Source organism: Phycodurus eques, chromosome 15 (assembly GCF_024500275.1).
Source record: "Phycodurus eques isolate BA_2022a chromosome 15, UOR_Pequ_1.1, whole genome shotgun sequence".
In the NCBI taxonomy this organism is placed as follows: Eukaryota; Metazoa; Chordata; class Actinopteri; order Syngnathiformes; family Syngnathidae; genus Phycodurus; species Phycodurus eques.
In genome coordinates, this window is record NC_084539.1 from 20,242,178 (window position 1) to 20,265,222 (window position 23,045).

Genomic DNA, 23,045 nt, shown 5'->3' on the forward strand with positions numbered 1-23,045 from the left:
GCTAGGCGAGACCGAGCCAGAAGAGGACGAGAGGGACTAGGCTGCCTGTCTGGGAAAAAAAACATGTCATGTAACGGTACTCGGCAGCATTCAACCCGGCTGGCAGCAAGTAAGCGTCCACGGCGATACTTTGCCACACCATACGTCGACATTTTACGTAGCTGTCACGTTTAAAGCGGCGACACGCTGTCATTTATGTTAAGAGTCGTCCCCACTCGGTTTACGCCTTTATTATTGCTAATCTGTTGCTAGCTAGCCCTGGAATTACACCGACATGAAAAGGGCTAAAAATAGCAGAAAAAGTTTAAAACATCGCCACAGTGGAGACGCCATTTTTGTTGTGAAAAATAAAACTGAAACAAAACACCGTTTTCGTGAAGGAGTATGAGTGTTTTTCGGAAGGTTAACTCGTTTAAGTCAGCCCAAGACGACTCCCGACACAAACACACCACATGCCTTTATTGTGTTTTATGTATGGCTGACGTATTGAAACAATTTTGAGTCGTAAAAAGTAGTTGGAGGCTGACATCAGGGACATTTGACAGGAGACGGGGGACTCCGGGTTGTTTTGGTGCTAGCGCGCCGGCTGGGCGGGGTTAGCGAGCAGAGATTTGTCGACGGAGTTCCCGTTTCCTGCGCTTGTTGTATTCAGTGTACCCCGCATATTCGCGGTCCGCCATTTCACGTACTCACGTAGTCGTGTTTTATTTCGATGGGACCTGACTAAAAGTTATCCGCTGAAAAGATGATGCAGAGAAAGGTATGGATCGCTATCGTCAGCGGTGCAAGTATGGAAGTTAACACTTGATCAGAAATGGGTAGAGTTGCCACAATTTGTACTCAAGTCAGAGTACTGTTACTTAAGTATTCAGTGGAAAAAGAAAAAAAAAAAAAAACATTTTTTTAAAAAAATCTAACTATGACTATCAATTAGACAAAAAAATAAAATTGGACTGTGGAAGTTCAGATATCATATTGCCCAACAAGATCACTTTAAATGAAGCAATAATAAATGAAATCTTAAAAAATAACAAATTAAGGCAAATTCATTTTATTTGTTTACGTTCATGAAACATCACCATAGTTGCCTAATTCATAGTTTATTTTTTTTTTAAAACAAGTAAAAAAAACAATGTTCAGAGTTCAACCAACAAGTGTCCAATTGTTTCAACCTTAATTGTGGATTACCATGACCTGCATGACTAAGAATCTACACAGACATAAAGAAAACATTTTTTTTTTTTTTTTACCAAGCACATTGTTTTCCTTTTTATTGAAATTGTTCCAGTAAGTTAAAAATGACTGAGGCGATTATGCTATCAGGCTAAAAAAAATATATTTTGTTTTTTTAAATTTAGCTTTTGTGACACCAGTCCTGGGACTTTTCTTTCACAGTGAACCCCGCATTTATTGTGGGTGATACCGGAACCACCTGCCATAGGTGAAATTCTGCACTATAGCAAGACCATAAAAAAAAAAAAAAAAAAAAAGCTTAAAAGGAGCACTGCGTTTTGGTGGCATTACACTAAGTGAGGTTTTATTTATTTACTTTTATTTACTTTGTCAGCATCTACCGTTTAGATATTAGTAAGGTTCTATCGAAAAATTCTCAAATATGTATCTCACAAATCGGCGGGGTTCGCTTTATACAGAGGCCCTGAATGACGATGTTTGAAAATACTGTACTGTACAGCAGCCGTATACATAAAAGCTGATTGTACATGTTTCAGGTCCCATCCATCACGTGGTGGGGAAGGACTCCCCTCCATAAAATGGACAAAGCAGGAGCCATGAGTACAGCAGGCAAAGTTAGTGGGCTTAAGCCTCCCACTAAAATAGGTCGTCCACCTGTAGTGGCCATAAAGACCACCCCGTCCTCAGGTAAGAACCCAAGACAGGAGTCCCTAAATCAGGCTTAAATGTGCCACCTCGCTACTGCACACCCCTCCAAAAAAGGAAAAATGTGCTTTATTTTGTCCATTTCTAGTGGCCCTCAAAAGACAGAATTTACGACTGCATTAGTGTAGACCAAATGCTCGTGGTGTTTTTATATCACAGTAACTCAGACTGTTAAAACTGTGATGGTCCCACTTATCTGCATCCTTTATTTTCTAAAAAGGCCAACTATTGATGTTTTGCTTTCCAATACAGAAGAGCCGAGATATAAGATAACATTTGTGGCCGTATTTTGTGTTATTTTTATACAGTGTCGGATAGGTTCCTGAACTGCCTCACGATAGGTGAAAATCTGCAACATAGAGACACCATATAATTTCTTTGAAAATAGTTTAAACACCTTTGAACTTCCTAAAACACATTTAAACTTATTTAAACACACTTTTAAAAGTATTTCTTAGTGTCTGTTCTCACTTTCTGGGTGTCGAGAAATGGGAAACTATCATATAACATCATTTTGAGGAAATGAAAAGATGACACCGGCTCGCACAGTTCTCCAAATAAGAGGCAAAGTGTGCTTGCTTCAAGCTGATTATTTGTCACTCCTAGTTGAAGTTTACTGTACAACTCACACATAATTATAAGAAAATTAAGCACTGTATATTTAAACACCAAACTATGTAATTGCATCTAACAAAAGTCCCATAGCTTAATCCTCACATATATTATAAAACACCATAGACGGTCTACCAGAAATTTGCATGGACGTCATAGTAATTTTAAACCTTCAAACAAATTCGACTTAAACACACACAGAGTAGCAACACACAAACAGATCCTCCAACAATACTCTCAGGCATATATTCTCTGTTCACAGTGGGAACAACAAATATTACTAGAGATAAGTTGGGGGCAAGAGGAAAATGGGATGACAAGAGTGAAGGCCCATTGGGCCAAATGAGCCTCCTAATAATCTTGAAAATTGCAATTGCAGGAACGCCAAAACCGTCTGAGAAGCCCCCCGGCGGTGGCGTCACCTCCCCCGACCAGGATGGCGTCGCGGACTTCCAGATGGGGGAGCGGGTCTGGATCAACGGCAACAAGCCCGGCCACGTCCAATTCGTGGGCAGCACGCAGTTCGCCCCGGGCCAGTGGGCGGGCATCGTGCTGGACGAGCCCATTGGCAAGAACGACGGCTCAGTGGCGGGCGTGCGCTACTTCCAGTGTGACGACGGCAGGGGGATTTTCACGCGGCCCTCCAAGCTGTCCAGGACGCCCCTGCCGGAGAAGGAGGCCAACGGGGCCCAGGCCAAGCTCACTGAAGCGGGAAGCGAGGCCGCGCCTGTTGGGACGCCGCCAACGGGGAGCGTCGAAAACTTACGGAATGGTCCTCACGGCGCGAGGATATCTGGCGTGCTGAATCGAACTGTCCAATCCACTGAGTCGATGTCCAACCTGTCTGACACGGATTCCGTGAAGAAGAACAAGCGGGAGCTCAGGAGAGGAGATCGCGTCCTGGTACGATCGAGGTTCCCAAGGAAAAGCTCAAAATGATTCCATCTATAGAGGGTACTCATTGGAAAGATGTTTGTGCATTTAGTCCATATCCTTGGTATTTATCTTAAGTTTCATGTACTAGTACACTCTTTGTCCTCACTAGTAAGAAATTTCAGCACACTAGAGCAACGACGAGGGCACACTGGAAATTTTTTCCACTTCTAGTCCATAGATATAAAACAATCAAATGGAAAAACAAGACAAATTGAGTGCCCCCTGTACACCTTTTTCCACCATCTATACTTAGACATTTATCATTTTAGTAGCTAGGCATTCTTGTAGGAAAACTGCAAAGCGTGTTTTGCTGCACGCTTTAATTGTGGAAAAAGTTGTGCCATCTGGTGGACAAAAAGCCAGTAATCCAAATTGCAATTTCTATGAGTTTACGTTGTGTCTGTTGCGGTCAGGTGGGCGGGACCAAGGCGGGAGTGGTGCGCTTCCTGGGCGAGACGGACTTCGCCAAAGGGGATTGGTGCGGCGTGGAGTTGGATGAGCCTCTGGGCAAGAACGATGGGGCAGTAGCGGGCACCAGGTACGCAGTACACCCGCTCACCCGCACCCACTTGTACCTCACTTTAGTCGAGCTCCTCGAGTCTCCCAATAATGCCACAACAAGTCGCTAGATTTGTTGCTGGTTGCGCTTTTGAAAAATTGTACAAAACCTTGCAAAGTTGGCAACACTAGCCCCTGTTAATAATGTTACAGTGGCCTACAGTAAAATTAAATACACTTTGTATTCTATTGTTGGTTAATATCGTAGAACTTGGACAGTTAAGTATTTTTTAAATTGGTAATTGTTGTAAAAGGTTTGCGAACAATTGGTCCTTACATTTAATGAAAGTTTCTTGACGACAACAGTTTGATGCAGACTATTTCTATTTCCACGATTTCCTGTGTTTTCCATTGTTTAGATTCCAGTCTGTGCCCGTATTTGTATTTTTCCATCATGTAAACATCCTGATTGTGTTGCGTGTCATTTCCCCTGCCCCCTCAGGTACTTCCAGTGCATGCCGCGGTACGGCCTCTTCGCCCCCGTCCACAAGGTGACGCGCATCGGCTTCCCGTGCACCACGCCGACCAAAGCCAGGAGCTCCCGCCGGAGGTCCCTCCTCAAGAGGACCCCGAGCGCCTCCTCCATCAGCTCCATCAGCTCCACGGCCTCCTCCGTCAGTGGCAAACCCAGCCGAGCGGGACTGGTGAGACGGCGGCGCTTTCGTCACTCTCGCCGTGTGAGTTTTTTAGTAGATGTCGTCGTTCTCTTCTTTGTTCAGTTGACGGAGACGTCGACCAGGTACGCTCGCAAAATCTCGGGCACCACGGCGCTGCAGGAAGCGCTCAAGGAGAAGCAGCAGCACATCGAGCAACTGCTAGCCGAGCGCGACCTGGAGCGCTGTGAGGTGGCCAAGGCCACCAGCCACGCTGGGGAGGTGCAGCAGGAGCTGGCCCTGCTAAGGAAGGGCCGTGACCAGGTATGTGACATACCAGGGGTTCTCAAAATTTTGGGGATCTGGGACCCCTTGCAGGGAAGACATTTTTCCAAGGACACAGTCATCTTCCTAAGGCCAATTATACATAACTACCATGTGCACTCTTAAATGCCATATTCATGGCCTGTTTAATAGAAAGGAACTAAACCAAACTCTGTGGAATTAAATTCAACATTTATCCATCGTCGCAAGCTAATGTGCACGTCTTACACCGACAAAATGGTTGCAAAGAGAGAGGCGCTCGATCAAAAAACCACAGTCAGTGTGGACTACTTTGGTCGCTATATTTAGCTCCTTTTCCAATCGAGTTTTTTTTTTTTTATCTTTGTCTGGTGAGCCTACTGTGCTTTTTTGTTTTTTTTTTACATGTAAACAAACTCAGTTAATTTAAGACAATTTATTGTGGCTGAATTTGTTTTATTTTATTTTTATTTTAGTTTAGTTTTATTTTATTTTATACAGATTTAATTATTGTTTTAGTCATGAAATATTGTTGGGCGAAATCTTAAATTGCTCATTCGCATTTTCTTTTTTTGTCTATTGGATGTTCATGCACTGATTAAAAAAATAAATAAAAATCTGAAGTTACTTCAGAAGTTACTCACCAGTTAATCATTACTCGAGTAGTTTTTTTCACAGTACTTACTCTTACTCAAGTAAATATTTGGAGGGCTGCTTTTTACTTTTTCTTCAGTCACATTTTTGTAAAGTGGCAGCACTCTTACGTGAGTCGAAGTTTTGCCTACCCTAGCCACCTCTGACAAAACAAAATCAGATGTTACTCACGTTTTACTCTGTACTTGAGTAGTTTTTTTTTCATTGAGTACTTAAGTAATTATTTGGAGGAGTACCTGAGTCACATTATTGTAAATTAGCAGTACTCTTACGTAAGTACAATTTTTGCCTACTCTACCCACCTCCTCTACTCTACATGTGTAAGTACGCTATGGAGACGGAGTCCAAGCTGGACCAGCTGAGGTCCATGGTGGAAGCAGCCGACCGGGACAAAGTGGAGCTGCTCAACCAGCTGGAGGAGGAGCGGAGGTCCGTGCTCTAGGGTGATGTTGCTTCAAATTTTTCGACTCCCGAAAGTCTTCTTGACTCTTTTCTTCTTCCGCCGTGCAACAGGAAAGTAGAAGACCTGCAGTTTCGCGTGGAGGAGGCGTGCATCACCAAAGGTGACCTGGAGGTAACTTTACGCTTATGTAATTCATCTGTTTTTTTATGAAGCCCAGGTTAAAAACTCATGCCTCATAAAACATGAATCCACCTCCAGATGACTGAAAGGAAACTTCTTTGTCAAACCTTGTATAACAGAGTCGACTCAAAAATAACTCAACTTACAGCCAATAATGTTGAAACTGCTGACAACAGAAGTGACAGCACCCCTAAGTGAAAATGTAAAATGTGGACAAAATGATATTTGATAAATAATTGGTTGTTATTTTAAAATTAATTAGAAATAATAAAATAACAAACAATAATGAATATTGTTTTCTTATTAAAGTGACCAATTTTACATAATGTATTTCACGTAGACATTTTCACAATTGCATTTTTTACCACACCTACAAATCCGTGCGTTTTAAAAATCAAATGAAGGCAAAAGTTTTCCCATCTCTCTTCTTAATAGATGCCGTGCGCCATCATTCAATTAAAACGAATAAACGCCTGCCTTGGATAGACGCCCCAATTTTCCCACTAGAAGAAAAAAAACAAGTTGGAATGGCTCCATAAAGGCCATTTTTATTTTCTTTTAAACTTCAGCTGCATTTGTTCAGATAGATGCCTCCCTCCGAATTTTTAGCTGTACTTTCTTTTTGCAACATCTATTCCCGCTTCAGTCACACGCATGTGATGTTTTTCTGTCCTCCTCTTGATACCTGTCTATCTTTTCAAAGCTAATTTAGGACCGACGAGAGAAGACAAAGGCAGATGGACTGAGTGGTCATCTGCCACCTCACCAACCATGTTACCCGTCTACCTTACTTGCCCACTTTTCCCTGTCACCTTACCCGTCACCTCACTTACCACCACACAGGTCACGTCGATCGCCAACCTTACCTGTCATCTCACTTTGCCACTTTACCTGTTACCACCTGATTTCTTAACCTCACCTGTCACCTTTCTTGTCAACCTGACAGTTTCCGTGTCACCTCACTTCCCACCTCACCGCTCACATCTCTTCAACAACCTTACCCGTCACATCAGTTGCTGCCTTACATGTCACCTAACCAGACGGACTCTCTTTTGTCCTCTCGTCGGAGCTAAATTAGCTGCTGGCACATGCCTTGTTTATTACACCTTGTTGCAACATTTTATTGTATGACGAAGTGTTTCTTCTCTGTGCTGCTCTTTCTTATGTGTTGGCGTGGCCTAAAGCATGCACATTAGCGCCTTTCTCGCTGCTTTCTTTCTCTCTCTCTCTCTCTCTCGCACTAACAGACGCAGATCCGCCTGGAGCACGCCTGTATTAAGGAGCTTGAGCAGAGCCTGCTCTTTGAAAAGACCAAAGCTGACAAACTCCAGCGGGATTTAGAGGACACCAGGGTAAAATCTCAAAATGGCCGGCCAGTCCTAGAGCTGTATCCAAAATCGTTCTAGTTTGACACACTTGTGAATCCAGATAGGGTTGTCATGTTCCTCTTTCAGACAGAGATCCAACAAAATTAGGACGTCGGTGCCCTAACAGAAGATGTGGCATTTGTCTATCTTTTACACAGAACCCAGGGAATCATCTGCCATCCTGCCTCTGTTATAACTTTAATACTACCTCAACTTCAACACCCCGTTCCCTAGCAGTACCTTTGACAAAAAATAATATAGAATGTTACATGTTTTTGTTTAAGAGCTAGTTAGCGTTGTTTTTTTGTGTGTGCTTATTTGAGTGATAGCGCAATAAGCCACCGTGGGGCGACGAAAGTTCCAAGTGCAGGGCTTATAATAAAGAAGACGAGAAACACCATAGAATTCAAGAATGAACTCGAAGCGAAGTACGAAAATGGGGGATTCCCCTTACAAACAATAACATCTCCTCTATCTCTGCGCCTCGCTGTATTGCGTACTTCATCAAGAGTTTTCAATTCAGGTAAAAGTGAAGTTTATTGTTAATTTACCATTCTGTTAGTCGTATATATTAATTTTACATTGTTTTCTTTATTTTAAACTACTTGGTATTCTTTATTAAATGTATTTTTTTTAAGCATTTTTTGGTGTGTCTGGAACAGATTAATTTGATTTACATTATTTCCTATGGGAAAGTTAGCTTCATATCTCGTACGATTTTGTTTAAGTCAAGACCTTTTGAACAGTTTGATCACCAAAACTGAGGTTCCATCGTGAAGAATTATTTCGACTTCAGTTTTCGCCATTCAGCCATTAGCCACTGCTAATGCTAGCACGTAGCTCACATCAGGGCGGGTGGTGTAAAAGAGGACTTGATATCCTCCTCGCCATGCAGGTGGCCACGGTGTCGGAGCGTTCCCGCATCATGGAGCTGGAGCGGGAGGTGTCGGACCTGCAGCTGCGTTTGCGGGCTTCTTTGCAGAAGGAGGACGCGGCGTCTCTCTCCCAGCAGCAGCTGGCCAGCCTCAAGACCCAAGCCCAGTCCCAGGAGAAGAAGGTCGGTTCTGGCTCGCTCGTGAATTGGAACTTCTGTATTTAAGCTGTATCATACCTTCATCAAAGAATGGCGAACATGTTGCGTATGTTGTCTACCGCAGATTAGTGAGCTGAGCGTGAACCTGGAGAGCAAAGACAAGGAGCTTAGGTCCATGCACGACGATAAGGACTCTCTGCAACAGCAGTTGAGCGGCTTGGTAAGAAAATAAAGTCTAAGACATGCCTTCACGAAATGTCCAATCAGACTGATCTGAATCTGAAGTCCTTCCTATTCAGTTAAGCACTGTCCAAGACCTGGCTAATAGCATAGTAATTTGTGTCAAAGAAGTATATTGAAGTGATGCATCTCGAGAGTAGAAGATCTTTATATGTCGAGGAGGAGCTCAGTTTAGCCAGGGTTGTTAGCAGAAGTTACGGAGTGTCTTTGCTGCATGTGTATGTCTTTGCCCTGTGAATGACTATTTACAAGTTCAATCTAACAAACGACGGAGGTCTCATTTTTGCGTGACTATTTTTACAGGGGATCAAATTTAAAACCTTTTTGGGTGTTGGCGGCATCAGTTTCTTGCAGTTTTTCAAAAGTTGTGGCAGGGCTCTGGATAACGGGGGTTTACTGTACTGCTGACCGCATATTTGTATGGTGTCAGGGGATTGCAATATAATTTTAGTTAGTCTTACCTCATAAGATAAAAACGTTATCCCCCAGAAAACAATACCACGTTTTGCTTAGGTTCAGCTAATACATGACGACCCATTTACAGCACACCCGCTTGTTTGGATTTATTTGGGCTTGAGGGCATTGTTAAGGTGGCCTCATTAGGAAGCATTTGGTCCACAAAGCTCATTCCTGCCTGCTGAAGTCAAAGGACAAGAATGTTATTGCGTCTTCACGGCCATCTTTCTCCTGTGCAGAGACTACAGCATCAGCAGGCCAAGCAGGAGAGCGCCAGGATGGCAAAGGCCGCGCAAGGTATACAAGACGCCACCTCACCTCAACTGAGACGTCACTTGTCGACCTTAACTGTCACCGCAACTGCCGCCTAACCTGTCACCTTGCGATATGAGCCACCAAACGTTCATTTTTCAGATACGAGCCGTTGTTCGACCGATTTTGTTTTTGCTTTGACTTGCGAGTACAAGCTAGAGCACTGCGGGATGGCAGTAAAATCAGTGAATAATTTCACAATAAGCAGCACGTTGGAAAATAGTGAACAAGTCATCAAAAAAGAGGATTCAAGCTGTTTATTGCTACACCCAGTTGAAGTTTACTGTTAACCTAAACATAAAACAGAGTTACACGTTTATTTAAAACAACCAAACAACGTTACTTTAAGAATGGCCCGCTAGCTTAATGCTAACATATAATTGAAAACAGCATTGACATACTAACGGTTAGCATCAATAGTCGCGGTTTTTGAAGCAACAGATATTTGAGCACAAACTATGGAGCAAGACATTTTGACAGATTATATAACAATAGATATATTCTTTGTCCTCTACGAAAAATGACCAATACTCGTATCTCACTGAGTCACTTACAATAGTAGTAGAATAACAAGGACTATTCTTCTTCGTTTGTGTCTGGATAGCTGTAGTATTATACTGCCTCTCTGTGGCCAAGGCGGGGACACCAGAAGGAGCAGCACACTTAATTGGATTGCAGCATTAAATCGTGATGCACAAACTATATAAACTGTATATATCTGTGTGCGACTTTTGCTGTTGTCAGAAGCGGAGCAGTGGAAGAAGGAATTCCAGGCACTGAAAGAGGCGAGCCAGTGTCGAGAACAAGAACTCAACGCCCGCCTGACTCGGGTAACTTTTACATTGGATTCTACTGTTCTACACCTCACGTAGGTCAAAATGAGTCTGTGACATAGTTTAAGTTTGACATATTTGTAGTTTGTTGAACACCAAAACATCCCCCTCTCTTTATTTTCACCCACGTCCGCTTTCATATCACGTTCCTTAGTAGTGAGCCAACAATCCAACGCTTGGTTACTTGTGCTTCGCAGTGACGGTAAGACATCGAACAACGTCCCTGTGAACGCTTGGCCACCCCCAGCTTCTAGACACTAGCAGACACCGTGGTATGGACCACAAGCTGGGTTCCATATTTAATTTGGGGAAGATGAACGATCCAATCAGAGCAAAGCTTATCTACATGATGTCGCATATTAATGAGTAAGCCGGCCATCTCAAATGCCAGGCAGAAAAGGCCAAGAATAGAATAGCTTGAAAAAGGCCATTTTGTGCATCTCCAACCCAAATTATCTCACAAACCTGATAAAAAGACATTAAAGATGATAAAAATAAAATAAAAACATTGATGGAAGGGGATCTTTAATGCTGGGACACCGAACTCTTGTTGTCATGTTTTGTCAAGGAAATAAGCACAAAGTTTGGATGTAAATGTCCCATCGGAACAATAAGAAATGTTCTCACTGACATTTGGTGACATGCAGGCTGCCGCTTAACTCACACATGCACACATTGCTCCTGTTCATCCCCCTATCAGGTGATCGAGTAAAGCATTTTCACAGATGCCTGTACAGGCGACACCTGATTTAAAACTAGTATTAAGATGTATTCAAACTTCTTTCAGACTCTGATGATCAATAAAATGTATTTTGTTCAGTCTCTCGGTGCATCCCAGTACCAAATGGAGTCTGTGGCTCGGTGGTTTGGGACCCCTGCTTTAAATAGAGCACCTTCACCCCCAGGGACCCGTGTACTCAGCGTTCCTGTGCACGCTCCGATGAACACCAAGCATAAAACATTATTTCGGGCGGCAAACGCAGTCGTAATAAGTCATGTCAGTGCGCTTGTCACGTTTGCCTTCTTGTCGACGTAGGCCATCGAGACGTCGGATGGGACGTCGCTGTCCCTGGAGAAGCTGACCAATGAGAAGAAGGCGCTGGAGACGCAGGTTAGAGCTTGTTGGATAAAGTGGCCACAGGAAGTCATTTCGCACACTTTAAAAGCAGCTGAGCGCACTCGCGCTCAAATCTGCTCACTGCAGTGTGTGATGATGTAATCCTCACGCGGCATAATGTGAATAATGGAAGGAGAAATAACTTGTTCCAACATCAAACTGATGTCAGCGTAAAGCCTCAGTCAAATGTGACAAATCTTAGCGAAATGACACTTCAAAGAAGATATATGATAGACATCCCCCCCCCCCCCACAATTTAAAACAGTTCCCATGTTCCCAGGACATGTTACCTATCTGTTGGCAACAAATGTGAGTATAACACCAAGTGTAAAATTCTTAATTGTGCTTAAGGTGTCAATATATTATGTGGCCATCATTATTTTTATTCATGGATGTGTGTTGATTTATTTTGAAGAGCCAGTAAATTAGAGGTGGGCCAAATTTGAGTTATAAACAGACAGATGGGGCAGGTCATTTGTAATATGGTTAAAAAAATATCTCATATGTGTATATTATTTTGGTATTTTAATAATAAAAATATTCATTATTGTTTATTTTTTATAAATAACTCCCCCAGTTATTTAATAAAATACAATTTTGTCCAAATTCAACATTTTCACTTTGGGGTATACTCACTTTTGTTGCCAGCGGTTTAGGCATTAATGGCTGCGTGTTGAGTTTATTTTGAGGGGACAATAAATTGTCACTCTTGCTGTTAAGATGCACACTGACTGCTTTGTAGTCGTTTATTCAGTGTATTCTCATTAAAAGATATAATCAAATATTTACAAAAATGTGCTCACTTTTGTGAGAGATTATACATTGCTGTTAGAAATTCAAACATTTTTGAAAAAATAAAGAAATCTTTGATAAAGATGACATAAAATGAATCAGAAATGCAGTCTGAAATTATAATGTAGTTAAAAAATTTATTTAAAAAAAGGACATTAAGGACATTGCATAACTATTTTTTATGTCATAATAAGTTCGAGTTCCTCTTCTATGGTTACTGTCACGGGTACCCTTCCCGTCTGCTAAAGAGCCAGGACAGAGAATGCTTTTGTTGCCATGTTTGTCATATAAGATTCAAACCCTAACCTCACAACTGGGAGGCAGACGTGCTAACCGCCACTACTTACTGTGCTGCCATAGTAGAATTCATCATGTATTTTTATTGTAATGGCTGACACGAGTGACATTTAGCGTCCACGACGTGTGTGAACATCAGCTGATGCTTGCAGCCAGCCGCGATACACGTCGTCGGCGGCGTGTAAACTAAAAGGCTGAGCAGCAGCAGGAGGGTGGAGGCGGGTCTTAGTCCAGCTTACATAATTGAAGCCAGAGATGCAGAGAGAGGTTTTTCTGTCTCCCTCACAGTCTGTCAGTGGTTGTACAGTGTTGGTGACGCTAGTAGGGGGGTGAGCATGTTATTGATGCCAGTGTAGCGGTGCTGTGGTGGGGGGAGCACTGGTGCAGGTATGGACGTCGCAGCACTGCATCACGCTTACTCCAGCGGCATGTACTCGCCTGGCTACCAGGTACGACCCTTTGCCTTTTTAGCACACACTGACTCTCCTGTAAGGAGCTGGAAGGACAACACCCCCCCACACCCCCTCCCACTCCCCATCCCGGAGTTGGTCAGCAGCTCAACAACGACTCGAGAACAGATAACAGCATGACACAAAAACACATTTTCATATGTATTATTTGTTGTTGAATGTCTAAAATCGTCGTGCATTTGTCTAATTAAAAAAAAAACGTACAGCGGTATCTTGACTTACAAGTTTTATTTGTTCCGTGACCGAGCTCGAAACTCTGTTTCCTTTTATCAAAACGATTTTCATTGTAATGAACACAAATTTGTCTGTCGCAGCCACCCTAAAGCCAGCAGCATTTTTGAAATTGTGAAAAATAGCACTGTGTTGTGGGAAAACATAATCAAATACAATATAAAGAAATAAAACTAGTTTTACAAAGTGTAATTACTGTACTTTGGGCCAAGCTGAAAGTCACAACAACAACTGAGTGATTTCAAGGGCTGAAGCTGTTTGGCCAAAAATAAACGGCTGAAAGTGCATTGCAACTGTGGGTCTTGCTTCTTTGCAGGACCCCAGGAAAGGGCCAAAATAACCCTCAATTGACTGCTTTGAACCAAAATGGCTGACTTTGTCTTTTCAGGCATGGCTTCTTGAGACTTTTTTTGTGTTTTACACACCTACCTAATTTCACGTTGCCAAGTGAAACTAGTTTTGGGGGCTGAATTTTCCCCAAAATGTGGCGGGCCCTGAAAATGGGCAAATTGACCCTAAAATGACTGAACCAAAATGGCTGGGTTCCTGCGTCTAGCTAGGCTTGATATTCATGCCCACCCAATATCATGTTGCTAAGTGAAGGACGTGTGTCGTTAAACAAAAGTGCACGTGTGTGACGCAGCAAAGTGCTAATTAATTATTGACTCCTGTTGCACGTGTTTGAAAGTTTATTTTTAGACACGTTCAAGCATTGCAGTCATTCGCAGGCATTCATTAGTACACCTAAACATTGTGTCCGTGTTGTCCTGTGACCTGCTTCTTCTTATCATGTATGGTTTATTTATGACATATTGTGTTTCCTGACTTCCACGTGTGTTTTGTGTGCAGTTGGACGCGCTGAAGCAGCAGAATTGCAAATACCAAGAGGAGCTGAGTCTCACTCAGGAGCAGCAGCACCTCGGCCGCAAGGACGTGTAAGTACCATTTCGTGGGTTTTATTACACATTCTCCGATACAGGGAACCCGCTTATCATGGGGGATACCATTCCAGACCTACCCGGCAACTGGTGAAAATCCGCGATATAGAGAAAAGCTGTTTATTTGTCACTGCCAGTTGAAGTTTACTGTAAAACTGACATGAAACAAAGGAGAATTAAACGTATATTCAAACACCAAAAGTTTAATTAAACCATATAACTTTGACTAACAAACGTGTACTAGCTTAATGTTAACTTATAATATGAAATGCCATAGACGGGCTAATGGAAATGAGCATTATCATTACGGGACTTTTTAACATTTCAAAAAACTGCTGATTTAACGCAGACAGAGCAGCAACACGTACATACGACAATAGTCTCGGGCATAGATTATCCCAGCTCTGTGACAACAATAAATACTACTGCAGCTTAGTTGGGGACCTTCTCTGCCTCTTCTTCTTGCAGTTTTTTTTTGTTGTTTTTATTATATTTGAGGTGAGGTGTTCAGTCGAGGACACACCCGGTGGTAAATTGAGGCATGGCATCTATTAGAGCGGAGGTTATTTGAGAAAATACAGCATACAGCAGAACTTGCTCTTTCGACTCCACCATCAGCTTTACAGATGCCACGTTCAGGTATATGTTGTGGTAAAGATGTCTGCTGTCACTATAAAGGTAATCATACTGTCTGGCATGTTAACAAAAAATTCCTGGGGGGAAAAAGGTGTCTTTTCAAGGTGAGGCGTTTATTTATTTTTTTAAGTGGACGACACACCAGCTGATTGATTGAGGCATGATGTCTATTAGACCAGAGACCATATTTTGAGGAAATACAGTAATTCAGTCGACAGTAGCAAATTATTCACGTTGTTTGTGTTGATCTCTTCTGCCTGACTTTCAGATATATTTATAGAACGTGTGTGTGTGTGTGTGTGTGTGCGTGTGCGTGTGCGTGTGCGCTCACGTTTTTATTTTGTACACTGCCCCCTTACGGTGATGTCAGAGCTGCAGATTGATGTAATTGGCTGAGTTGTCATTTCAAAAACAGCAATCCCAACACTTTCTGCTTCCTCCCATCACTCTGCTGCTGTTATATAATCGCTGTCCTCCTTGCGGCGCCTGACTCCAGCAGTGACATCACCGTGCGTGCGCGCATGAACAGCTGTTGTCGCCGCAGCGCAGATGTTTGTTACAATGAAGACGTGGTTCCTCTCGTGTTTGTGTTGTTGTTCTTGTTCTAATTATATATTTTATTCAAGCACATACAACAACAAAAATGCCTTCAAGCTACGGTATAGCAGGAGCTGTTAAGGACAAACATTATTGGTTAGAGGATGCTGGTCGACCTCACGTTTGTTGAGATTTTGAAAATCCTTTTCCCCATGGGAAATGATGGAAATAGAAAATTTATCTCAGAATCAGGATCATCTTTATTTGCCAAGTATGTCAAAAAAAAAACCAAGGAATTTGTCTCCGGTAGTTGGAGTCGCTCTAGTACGACAACAGACAGCCATTTTGACCCCAAAAGCTTTTGAGACGTAAAAACATAAAACACAGTACGGAGAGTCACTGAGCATTGAAAGGTTACCAGTAATGCTGATACAATTTTTTTATATATAAAAAAATTATTAGAAATCAAAATGGTGATAGAACTAGGATTCAGAATATGACTTAAATATGAATTATACTGACATAAATATAAATCAAAATATAATAAAACTGACTGTTATCATATCAATTAATACATCAAAATGTGATACAAATATCTCTCAAAATGGTGACAAATATGAAAAAAATGGAGACGTGAATCAAAATAAGATAAAAATAATCACTCAACTATGAATAAAACTTAGATAAATATTACTCAAAATGGTGACCTTAGTTATGAGTAAATATGACTTAAATACAAATCAAAATGGAGACATTCATCAAAATGGAGACTTTAATAAGAATTAAAATGGAGACCTAAATATGGATCAAAATGCTACTTTGTGTGCAGAGAGAAGATGTCCATTGAGGACTCTGGCGTCCAGGACTCTAGGGGCGTGGTCGCTAACGACAAAGAGCGCGAGCTGGAGACACTGAGGAACGAGGTGCTCTTCGAGATAAAAGGACCCCAACATTATCCTCATCATCATCAGCCTCACGGCGTCGCCTCGCTTTTTCTCCCATCAGGTGGCGGCGTTGCGGGGCCAGAACGCCGTGGCCGAGACGCTGCGTGCGGCCGTGGCCACGCTGGAGCACGACAAAGCTCAGCTGAGCGAGCGCGTCAGCGATCTGGAGCGAAGGCTCATGGGACGGTCGGCCTCGGAGGACGGCGAGCAAGAGGAGGCGCTCTCAGGTGAGAAGACATATATATTACATTATATATACATTGGTCGCTGGAAACGCTCATGAAATCATGAAAAAAAAATAGTGACACCAGCCAATATAATGCAATACAATACAATACAAATTTAAATATTAACCTTCAGACCAGAAGCTTCTCTCGGGACTAGAGAACCTTATGTCAGGACTTGAACCTTATGTTGGGACTAAAACCTTATGTCATAACTAAAATGGTCTCTTCTGGAGACTAGTAGCTCGTCTTGGGACTATAGCTTGTTGGTGACCGCTAGTCCAGAACAGCGGTCACCAACATTTTTGAAAGTTGAGAGCTACTTCTTGGGTGCTGATTCATGCGAAGGGCTACTATTTTAATACACACTTCTGAAATAACAAATTTGCTCAAATTACCTTTAATATGTTGTTATGATATGTTATTATTGATAATGAATAATACTCATTTATGGGAAGACTGATCATGTTGATGATTTCTCACAATAATAAATAAATATGCAGCACTCATTTTACATTATCGAATGATCACTTATACAATATTCCTAGAAAATCATAATGGCTCATCACTGGTGAGCAATTTTTAGAACAGGCCTGCAAGCTACTCGTGGTCGCTTGCGGGCTACCTGCTGGCCGCGGGCACCAAGTTGGTGACCCCTGGTCTACAACCTTCTCTTGAGACTAGTGTCTTCTCTTGGGACTAGTACCTGGATTAGTACCGTCTCTTTGGACTATTACCTTCTCTCGAGAGTAAAAACTTATCTAGGGACGAGAACCTTCTCTTGTGATGAGAGCTCTCTCTTGGAACTTTAACCTTTTCTGGTTGGTTTGATGCTTACCTATGTACTTAACATAAGTAGTAAACGTTTATAACGATCAGATTAAAAGTGAATGTTTGTATTAGTATGTGTGTGAATAGGTGAATAAGAGGCATTCTGATTAGGTTTTGTGAGCTGTGTAGGTTGTCACTTTATGATGTTCAGTCCATTGACTTGCACCAATGATATATATATATAAAACAAGCTGGGGGCCCAATCACATGGTTGTCTGTTCACTGCTTTGCCACTGCTGCCCCCTGCAGGCGACAAGGCTCTGGAGAAGCTCAGGGAGGAGAAAGAGTTCGCTGAGGGTCAGGTGAGGTGGACGCCTATCCCCTCCGTTGCCTACCGTTCTCGTCAAAACGTGCGTCTGACCAGACCTTTGTTCCGTCAGATCAACTTCCTGAACAGCGTCATCGTCGACTTGCAGCGAAAGAACGAAGAGCTGAAGATCAAACTGAAGAAGCTGGCCTTGACGGAGTTCATCGGCAATGACGTCACGGAAGGGTAAGAACACGGCGGGGTACACGGGCAGTTGTCCCTGTACTTGCGTGGGTTTTCTCCGGTTACTCCGGTCAATATGATAAACTAATGCAGATTTTGATGCTTATTATGTAAAACGGGTTCACTATCTGCTTGCAAGCAAAAAATCTGCTGAACAATGGCCCATATCTCGAAAAAAAGTCATAAATTAGGTCAACCGTACAGTATCTCAGAGCGGCACTGTCTATCTATTTTACATCAAATTGTACCTTTTGGCTCTTATCATGGGCCAAGTTTTTACATGTCTTGTTATTTACTGGATTGAATCATATATTGATTGTAAGTTGCGCGTTCATCATGTTTAATAGACTAAAAAAATTTAAATTGTCTCTATCTGGTCAGTGTGGAGCTTGCAGAGTCCAAGCGTGACAAGAAGGCTCCGCCGCGCCCCTTCTGCGACATCTGCGACCGCTTCGACCTGCACGACACGGAAGACTGCCCCACGCAAGCGCAGAGTCCTGACGCTGTGCCGCACTCTAGCTACCGCGGCCACCGTGACAACGAGCGGCCCTACTGCGATGTCTGCGAGGTCTTCGGCCACGCCACAGAATCTTGCAATGACGACCGCACCTTCTAGACCTCTTCTTTCCCAGATGCTAAATCCCACCGCTCCCAATACGCTGCCACGGTGCAATACTGATGTAAGTATTTGACGGCGGCCGTTAATTTGCAAACATTCCTGTTGTGCTACTAACCAATTACATCACCTCACGTTTGACATCATCGGACTTTGCTGCCATGCTCCGCCAACACGTAATGAAGAAAACTCAAATCTGTGTCGTGTACAAGATTCGAATTTTGTAGCAGTCAGACCAAATCATAATTTGGCGTTTCACTTTGAAGGAACCTTGGAAATGGCCAAAATAACCTTAAAATGGCTGCTTCAAACCAAAATGGCAGACTTCCTTCCTCTTTTCAGTGACGGGTTCTTGAGACTTTTTGGTACTAATCATGATAGACATGCCTACCATATTTCATGTTGATAAGTGATTTTTTTGGTCGGTCTACTCATGATAGACCTGTCTACCAAATTTTGCAGGCCTAAAGCATACTGTGTTCTGGGCTGAATTTTCACAAAGATATTCATGTTTTAGGATGAGTCATCAAAATTCACCGCCATGGTCTGCCCACACGAATTGACAAAAACGCCAACATTTCGTACTTTAGTTTCATTCATCTGTTTAGTAGAGAAGGTTGAAATTTGGTAGCTATTGGACTAAATGTTGAGGATTAATTGTTCTTTGAAGGGTAAACAACCCACCTCGTTTTTATGCACTTCCATAACATTTGTCTCCATTTTTGTAATTATTTAATTTGCGTCAAGTGCACATTTAGGAAAAATTGCAAAGCTTATCAACGAATCTGATGCATTATTAACGTCAATGATTTTATTAGTTTTTTTAATACTCAAGTTTATATTATTCTGGCTCTTTAACCCTGTTTTAGCATTGACACTTTTAATAAGGATTTTTGTCGTTCTTAAACTGTTTCCAGTTGTTGTGAACAAACATTGCATTTCGTGGACATCCTCAGCGACATAAGCTAGCTAGAGCGGTTTTGTTCTGTAGCAGCTCTACGAACTCGCCGTCTTCGCACTATTCATTTTAACCACTCTAAACGGTATCAACGCGGCGTTTGCGACCTTTCTTGACAAATGTTACTTTTTTTTTGGTCGGAAGAATACATTTCAAATGCAATCACCATCCTAATGATTACCATATGAAACTGTGGTCTTTTAGTTTATTTTTTAGCACAAAGTTTGGCTCTTTTGCTAAGCTAATGTTAGCACAAAGCCTGGGGCGGGAAAAAAAGTGAATCTATCCATTTAGCATTATCATAAAGCACACCTGATTAGCATATCTTCTCAGAAATGGATACCTGCGAGTTAACTTGCCTGGAAAGTTTTCTTACTCACTTACACAAAAATCTTTTAATTCCTGCTTTCACGGTAAGCTAAACGGTCTGCTTAGTGTTGTCTTATGCTAACAGAAAGATTTCCCCAACATATCAATGTCGTCGTGAAGCACAACTTTTTGGGATCATATTGAATCTCCGGGTGTTTTTATTATCCACAATATGACTCACGTGTTGAAAAATTGTATATAATACAGATAAGGACCTTATGAGACCAATTTGCGCATACTGCCATCATGCAGCTTAAGTGTATAAAATGCATATTTTTCTGCCCTGTTAATAAGATGCACTCCCGCCTATTGTACAGGAAAAAAGTGTGCTCTTTGTATGTGATGCATTCATGTTTTATATGTGACCAGCATTTCTATGGATGTGTTGTCAAATGTCCTTTTTTTCTATGTACTGTACTCTTTTAACAGTCCAATACAAACAGCAAGTCCACTCTTTCACTGACCTATCTTTTTTTTTTTTTTTTTTTTAAACACCGGGATTGGGCGGAGGATTGTGACTTTAAATGTGGAGCTGACTTATTAAGAGTATTTTTAGCGAGTCATCAAACTTCACCGCCATGCACTACCTCCATGCAACAACTTCAAAATTCACAATTTAGTGTCATGGTAGCAATGGGATACTATCTCTAGGGTTTATTTTATTTGTATTTTTTAAGTAGCCCTGGAAATGGTCCTAATCTGGCCGATTAGAACCAAAATGGCAGACTTGAGTCTTTTCAAGCATGGCTTATTGAGACTTTTTTTGTGGGTCTACTCATGATAGACATCTAACAATTTGGTGTGCCTAAAGCATACTGACATCCAGGGCTGAATTTCTAACTAACTCCATGTTGCTAGGTGAAACTGGTTTTGTGGGGTGAATTCTTTTTTTCTACGGGATGTTACCAAGCCAGAATGGCTTCTTCAAACCAAAATGGAAGACTGTTTTCAGACATGACTTGAGACATTTTTTTGTGAGTCTACTTATGATAAAAATGTTTGGCAAATTTCATGTTGCGCAGTGAAACTGGCTTTGGGGGGTGTGCGCGAGGCAAAAAAACAAACAAAGTCCAACGTTTTAAGAGTTTTATTAAGAAAACAAAAACCATTGGACGATAAAAACAGAGCACTACTGATGGAATAAATAAGTCAAACCAAAGAATAAATCTGTACAAGTTCGAAAGATAACCAAAAATGGTCCAGAAGGCGTAAGGAAAAGGAAAAATAAAGGTACGAGATTGAATTTTTCACACTGTGAACACATTTAGAAACAAACTCCTGGGGTGAAAAGCTACGTGTTGAAAAAGTGAGTGAGTGTATTAATGCTAATTACACTGTCAGTGTCAAAGAGAATAGCATTGGAAACTCCAGCGCAGCTGGACTGGGAATGAGGTATATGCTAATCCATCCTACGAACAGCGTCTCTTCTCTCCGGCCATGTGAGCGCACCCGCTAGCTAGCCGGCTAGCCAGTCTGCTACCTGTAGGAATATCAAGTAGAGCCACGCTCATCCAGTCATTAGACTGCACAAGAAACGACAAAATGCGAAAAACATTTTGTGGTCAGGAAGTTAGCTTTGAGCCAAACACTCCTCGCTGTGTCCTATTTCCTGGATTATGTTTCCTTAATGCCAAACAATGCTAACTTTATTGACAGTTGGGACGACGGTCACCTGGATAATTCCGTTAAAAAAAAAATACAGGAAGTTAGCATCAAGTTAAACAGACCTCACTTTGTTGTCCTAGTTCCTGTTTTCCTCCTGCTCACTAACTTTTTGCTAAACTACGCAGGATGACATTAAAAAACGAGAAGGAAGTTAGGCATCAAGCCCGGAAGCAATGGGACAAACGCTCATCGCTCTGTCTATCCTGCATCTAGACTTTATGCTAAGCAACGCTAACCTTATCGGGAGTCGAAATAACCGTCACCCTGATAATTTCCTCACTTTGTTGTCCTATTTTCCTGTATTACATTTCCTCCTGCTTCTAGACTTTATCCTAAGCTACGTAAACATTATTGAGAGCTCAGATAAATGGAAAAAAGAAAAAAAAAAGAAAAGGGATTTAGCATTGGACCCTAAAGTGGTGGGCCAAACGGAGCTTGCTGTCTGTCCTATTTCCTGGTTTTCTCCTGTTTTCAGACTTTTATGATGCTTGTCAGGAGTTTTGATGTTGGTCACCTGGATAATTCTATTAAAATAAACGGGGGCCAGAAGTTTAGCTTCAAGCCAAACAAGAATCACTTTGTTGTCCTATTTTCTGGTTTACTCATGACCGAAGACTTTATGCTAAAATACGCTAACCTTATTTGGTCACCTGGATAATTCAATGAAAAAAACAGAGCAGGAAGTTAACATCAAGCCTAGAACAAGTCCACCTGGCTTTCTTGGATTACCCTCCCCCCCTTGCTTCAAGACTTTAAAATACACCAAGCTAACTGAACCTGTAGTGTGGGATGATGGCGATCTCTTCTCTTTTTTTCATATGGACTAAATTTTAAGGCAAAATAAAAGATTGCCCCATAAACTCCCTTCCTCTCGTCCTACGAGGCAGCGTAACAGTAAAAAGTGGGATATTGCTGCCTGACTTTGTGCTATACTACGCTGAGCTTACTAAACCTGTGGGGGTGCTCGTCAGGGATGAATTTTTAAGGCAAAACCAAAAAGATGGCAACACAAGCCGCCTTCGGTAAAAAAAACGGGACACCCCCTCCATGGAGAGAGAGAAGAGACCTCCAATAACAGCAGCACGTTTTTTTCCCATGATCCATTTTATGTAACAGTGCGTTGACCCTCCTGAGGAAAAGAAATCCTAAAATCAGTCTAGCGGGACCATCCAGGAACACCCCCCAAACCCCCCAACCCAACGCTCGGAATCCTTCCTGATCTCAATTCAGGGGGATTCTCCTTGTTGGTGGACTGGAAGCGCGGCATCAAATTTCTAACATCCGTGGTGGAAACAAGGGATTAGGTTGGGGGGGGGCGGTGTCAATTCTCCCTGTGGTACGGGTGGGGGGTGTTGAGTGTGTGTGTGTGTGTGTGTGTGTGTCCATTAGCCCTGATAGAGTTAATGGAGGGGAGGCATCGAGGAACCTTTAAGTCTCCTCAAAGTCCTGAGACTCCACTTTACACTTCTTGGTGGGTGGGGCCTCTTGGTCCACATCCTAGAAGAAAAAAAGCAAGACACTTTGAGTGGCAACGCTGTCGTCCAATGCGGG

General features: G+C 42.2%; 2 protein-coding genes across 3 annotated transcripts in view; one reads left to right on the plus strand and one right to left on the minus strand.

Moving 5' to 3' along the window:
• clip1b (CAP-GLY domain containing linker protein 1b) lies at positions 1 to 21,120 on the plus strand. 2 transcript variants are annotated; one of them, XM_061697732.1, is made up of 20 exons: positions 1 to 109; positions 1,731 to 1,881; positions 2,891 to 3,414; positions 3,861 to 3,985; positions 4,448 to 4,649; positions 4,725 to 4,922; positions 5,881 to 5,984; positions 6,069 to 6,129; positions 7,386 to 7,490; positions 8,401 to 8,562; positions 8,663 to 8,758; positions 9,474 to 9,531; positions 10,291 to 10,376; positions 11,416 to 11,490; positions 14,136 to 14,221; positions 16,227 to 16,320; positions 16,403 to 16,568; positions 17,646 to 17,698; positions 17,777 to 17,889; positions 18,268 to 21,120. In XM_061697732.1, the coding sequence occupies exons 2-20, from the start codon at positions 1,773 to 1,775 to the stop codon at positions 18,500 to 18,502; spliced, it is 2,652 nt and encodes an 883-aa protein (XP_061553716.1). In that variant the 5' UTR covers positions 1 to 109; positions 1,731 to 1,772; the 3' UTR covers positions 18,503 to 21,120. The 2 variants fall into 2 exon arrangements, with proteins under 2 accessions (XP_061553716.1, XP_061553717.1); XM_061697733.1 differs by lacking the exon at positions 7,386 to 7,490.
• The window catches only part of bcl7a (BAF chromatin remodeling complex subunit BCL7A), a 7,432-nt gene continuing 5,289 nt past the window's right edge, over positions 20,903 to 23,045 (minus strand). Inside the window, exon 6 of the mRNA XM_061697735.1 lies at positions 20,903 to 22,991. Within this exon, the coding sequence (XP_061553719.1) occupies positions 22,923 to 22,991 (69 nt within the window). The 3' untranslated portion in view covers positions 20,903 to 22,922. The remainder of the gene's footprint in view (positions 22,992 to 23,045) is intronic.

What these genes read in the sequence shown, in the direction of transcription:
- clip1b (XM_061697732.1), top strand. Translation starts at nt 1,773, where the DNA reads ATGGACAAAGCAGGAGCCATGAGTACAGCAGGCAAAGTTAGTGGGCTT. An exon ending in TAAGGAAGGGCCGTGACCAG is followed by an intron (nt 4,923 to 5,880) that starts GTATGTGACATA and finishes TACATGTGTAAG; the next exon opens with TACGCTATGGAGACGGAGTC. An exon ending in CACCTCGGCCGCAAGGACGT is followed by an intron (nt 14,222 to 16,226) that starts GTAAGTACCATT and finishes CTTTGTGTGCAG; the next exon opens with AGAGAAGATGTCCATTGAGG.